General features: G+C 37.4%; 1 protein-coding gene across 1 annotated transcript in view; it reads left to right on the forward strand.

Moving 5' to 3' along the window:
* Positions 1-4171, forward strand: part of VPS13B (vacuolar protein sorting 13 homolog B) — an 829147-nt gene that overhangs the window by 776867 nt on the left and 48109 nt on the right. Inside the window, exons 47-48 of the mRNA XM_037730112.1 lie at positions 97-285; positions 2641-2787. Coding sequence (XP_037586040.1) covers positions 97-285; positions 2641-2787 — 336 coding nt within the window. The remainder of the gene's footprint in view (positions 1-96; positions 286-2640; positions 2788-4171) is intronic.

Here is a 4171-nt window from a genome sequence, read left to right on the forward strand (position 1 = left end):
AAAAAAAAAAAAAAAAAAAAAAAAATTCCTGAGATTTGAAGTAAAAAATATCAAAGTTAAGAAAATTACTTTATAATTGAGATATCATTTTTCCAGGAAGCTTTTCAAATTGGAATATACTGGGCAAATACGAACACTGTGCACAAGTCAGTGGCAATTAAACTGGTCCATAACCTGACATCTCCAAAGTGGAAAGATGGAGGTAATGGTGAAGTAGTGACATTGGATGAAGAAGGGTTTGTTGATGCTGAAATAAGACTTGGTGCTTTTCCAGGACATCAGAAGGTAAGATCAAAGTCTGTGTGTCTGGGAGGAAATAGTTTGCCATCCCCTTAACATGTTTAAAAAGAATCTGCCTTTTTCTTTTTAATACCTTTTTCATATTACTTGTTCTAAACAATTTATAACAGTAAAACATTTGATTTCTTAACTTCTTAGACCTCTCTGTTTTACAGTGCTTTTTTTCCTTCACCAGTGATAAAAGCTGTGTCACATAATTTATCCAATAATTGTTCTATTTCAGAACACTCAGCAGTCACTTGATTTATAGTTCATGGGGAGAAAATGAACTTACTCCAGAATATCCACAAATTGTACTTGGCCTCCTCCTTTAGAGCAGGAAGTAGAGTCACTAACATTCTGAGCATAGAGTGAAAGGACAAAGGCTCCTCCTGCAGCAAAGGTTATATTTCTGGAAAGGACATCCTGAGCAAAATTATGTTCTCCCCTAATTCTAATTCTCGTTATGTTCTCCCAAAATTCTAATTCTTCCCTAGAACCACTGTTGTAAGAAGGAGTTGTATTCTTCAATAGTGGACCGGTACCCATGTTTTTAGAGATGGATACAAAAAGCATAATGTCATTTAAATATAAATGGTATGTGCTTTTCAATATAAATCTAAAGTCTATGAAAACCAATTAGCTGAATAATATAACTAATCACATTATATATTAAAGTACAATATCATAGTGTGCCATGTGGAAGTTTTTTGCTATACTTCTAATGTCTTCATTATTGTAGCTGTCCCAAATTAGAAAAAGCAGGGATACTGCATCAGCGTAGTAGAATTCAGAATGACCTTTTTCGGGAGAGAAGTTAGATTTTTGACAGGTGTCTTTGAAAAGTCTTTTGAGAAAAGTTAGGGTCATTTGATGACTTTTAAAAAAATTAATTTCCTTGATAGAAAGAAATTGGTCTTTCTTCAGCATTCAAGATCAGCATTCAGCATCCATTTCCTCAAAGTTGTCTGGGCAACACATGTTTATGCTCTGATGGCCAAAGTACTGTAACATGGGTGTAAATGGCAAAGAGCTGTAAGCATGAATCACCCAAAGTTGAATAGTTGTAAGTTGAGAACCACCATCAAAATCTGGAAAAAATGTTATAATAGTCAGTCAACACCCAATACCTCTAGCACCTAACAAAGTCGCCACAGCAAGTGTTGAATAACTGTTTGTGAATCAATGAATGAACTGCTGGAAAATATATTGATGTCTCATTATGCTTTGGTGGTGACTCAGGACCCCTTTATACTCTTAAAAATTATTGAGAATCCCCAAAGGCCTTTTGTTTCTGTGGGTTGTATCAATATTTACCAGATTCAAAATTTAAACAGAAATTTTTAAAACACACGAATACAAACATATATTCCATCAGCTATCAAGACTAATAATATCACACATCATATTGCCTCTGGAAAACTCCACTCTATATGCATGAGAGAATTCAAGTCTAAAAGATTGATAGCATCTTACTATTATTATAAAAGTAGTTTTGACCGTGGGACCCCATGCCCAGAGATTCCCTGTGGGTCTCCAGACCACCTTTTGAAAAACCAATGCTCTGATATTATTACTCACTGGATGGGTGTGTTTAAGCAGAAAACATCTTCTCTGAGCACTGTTCTTTACATAACATGGTAAGTTAATGAACTGATACATGTAGTTGTTAAGAGCAGCACCACAGAGCCAGACTGCCCGGGTTCCAACCCCCTAGTTAGACCCTCTTCATGTTTGTGACCTTAGGCAAGTTACTTAACCTTTTTGTGCCTCACTTTCCTCTTCTGTAAAATGGGGATGATAGTAACTCCCCTATGTAGATACTGTGAGGAATTTGTGAGTTAATATGTATAAAGTACTTGAAACTAGTGGAACACAATATTGCAATATATGAAGGTCAGTCCTTACTGTCTTGTCATTGTCATTACTGAAGTTCTCAGAACTCTCCTTGGTTCATCACAGACATTAGTAAGGTGGCTGCTGGGAGAGCATGAGGAGGAGGAGGGAGGCTGGGTGGAATTCTGCCGAGTAAGATGAGTGACATTTATTTACATACACATGCTTTCTAAATTAACACTTTGTGAGGTTATTGGTAAACTAAGCTGAAAACAAGTTGTCATCTGTCACCAGCTGCAAAGTAATGGGGTTGCTAAAGCACCCTGTTGTAGGGTAAATACTGACAGGGGCCGGAACATTTCTGAGACTGAAAGGTACACCATTAAATACTCTGGGGAAAAAAAAGGTAAAATCGGTACTGTCCTGGGCAGACAAATAGATAAAATAACCTTTTAGGAATACTCAAGAGATTTTGATATGCCTTACGGTATTGTCAAAATTACGTTTTTCTCATTTATCTTGTAGTTCTGTCAGTTCTGCATTTCCTCCATGGTACAGCAAGGTATACAAATTATTCAGATTGAAGACAAGACTACAATAATCAATAATACCCCATATCAAATATTTTATAAACCACAGCTATCTGTCTCCAATCCCCAGTTTGGAAAGGAGGTAAGCAAATCATAACATGATTCTTTTGTCTAAGTTTTGATAAAGAAACAATAAATAGGATCAACTTCTCTTTAACCTACAGCAGATAAAAAGCCAACCCTGAATGTAGGTAAAGAAAAATTCACTTATTTTTGTTATAATTAAAACCATGAATGTCATGGTCACTGCTTCCAAGGTAATTAATGAGCAGAAATGCTACCAAGCAGCAGGCCCTGACACACTGCTGGATTAATCCTGCCTGTGCCCCATCTGCTCAGAGGCTCCAGCCCAGTCCTCTAGCATGCTCACTAGACTCTCACAAGCAGAGACATTGTCCTGAGGACTGGCTCCTGGGTCACATGGAAAAGCACATCTGCCTTACAGGCTGCAGTGCCTGGGGAAGCCATGCAAGCAAAAAGCTATGACCTAACTGAGCTGTGGATCTGCTGGTGGTAAGCTCTGTGGTTATGAGGAGAATAATGTGGAAATATACCAGCTCATTTATGTTAAGATCTTGATGGCAGAATATGTGGAAAATAAATCTAAGAATGTTCAGTTCTTTGTACAATTAAAATGAATCGTTACATTTTAAGAGAGTAAGGGGAGATTTTTTTTCTTTCCATTGCATCTTAGGTATTTTTCTTTTTTATTATTATTATACTTTAAATTCTGGGATACATGTGCAAAATGTGCAAGTTTGTTACATAGGTATACATGTGCCATGGTGGTTTGCTGCACCCATCAATCCATCATCTACATTAGGTATTTCTTCTAATGCTATATCCCCCCACCCCCGACTCCCCGACAGGCCCCAGTGTGTGATGTTCCCCACCCTGTGCCCATGTGTTCTCATTGTTCAACTTCCACTTATGAGTAAGAACATGCGGTATTTGGTTTTCTGTTCCTGTGTTAGTTTGCTGAGAATGATGGTTTCCAGCTTCATCCATGTCCCTGTAAAAGACATGAACTCATTCTTCTTTATGGCTACATAATATTCCATGGTGTCTATGTGCCACATTTTCTTTATCCAGTCTGTCATTGATGGGCATTTGGGTTGGGTTCCAAGTCTTTCCTGTCATGAATATTGCTGCAATAAACATACATGTTCATGTGTCTTTATAGTAGAATGATTTATAACCCTTTGGGTATATGCCCAGTAATGGGATTGCTGGGTCAAATGGTATTACTAGTTCTAGATCCTTGAGGAATCGCCACACTGTCTTCCACAATGGTTAAAATAATTTACACTCCCACCAACAGTGTAAAAGCATTCCTGTTTCTCCACATCCTCTCCAGCACCTATTGTTTCCTGACTTTTGATAATATCATTCTGACTGGTGTGAGATGGTATCTCATTGTGGTTTTGATTAGCATGTCTAATGATTAGTGATGTTGGGCTTTTTTC

The sequence above is a fragment of the Cebus imitator genome, unplaced genomic scaffold (genome assembly GCF_001604975.1).
Source record: "Cebus imitator isolate Cc_AM_T3 unplaced genomic scaffold, Cebus_imitator-1.0 Scaffold331, whole genome shotgun sequence".
Classification (NCBI taxonomy): domain Eukaryota; kingdom Metazoa; phylum Chordata; class Mammalia; order Primates; family Cebidae; genus Cebus; species Cebus imitator.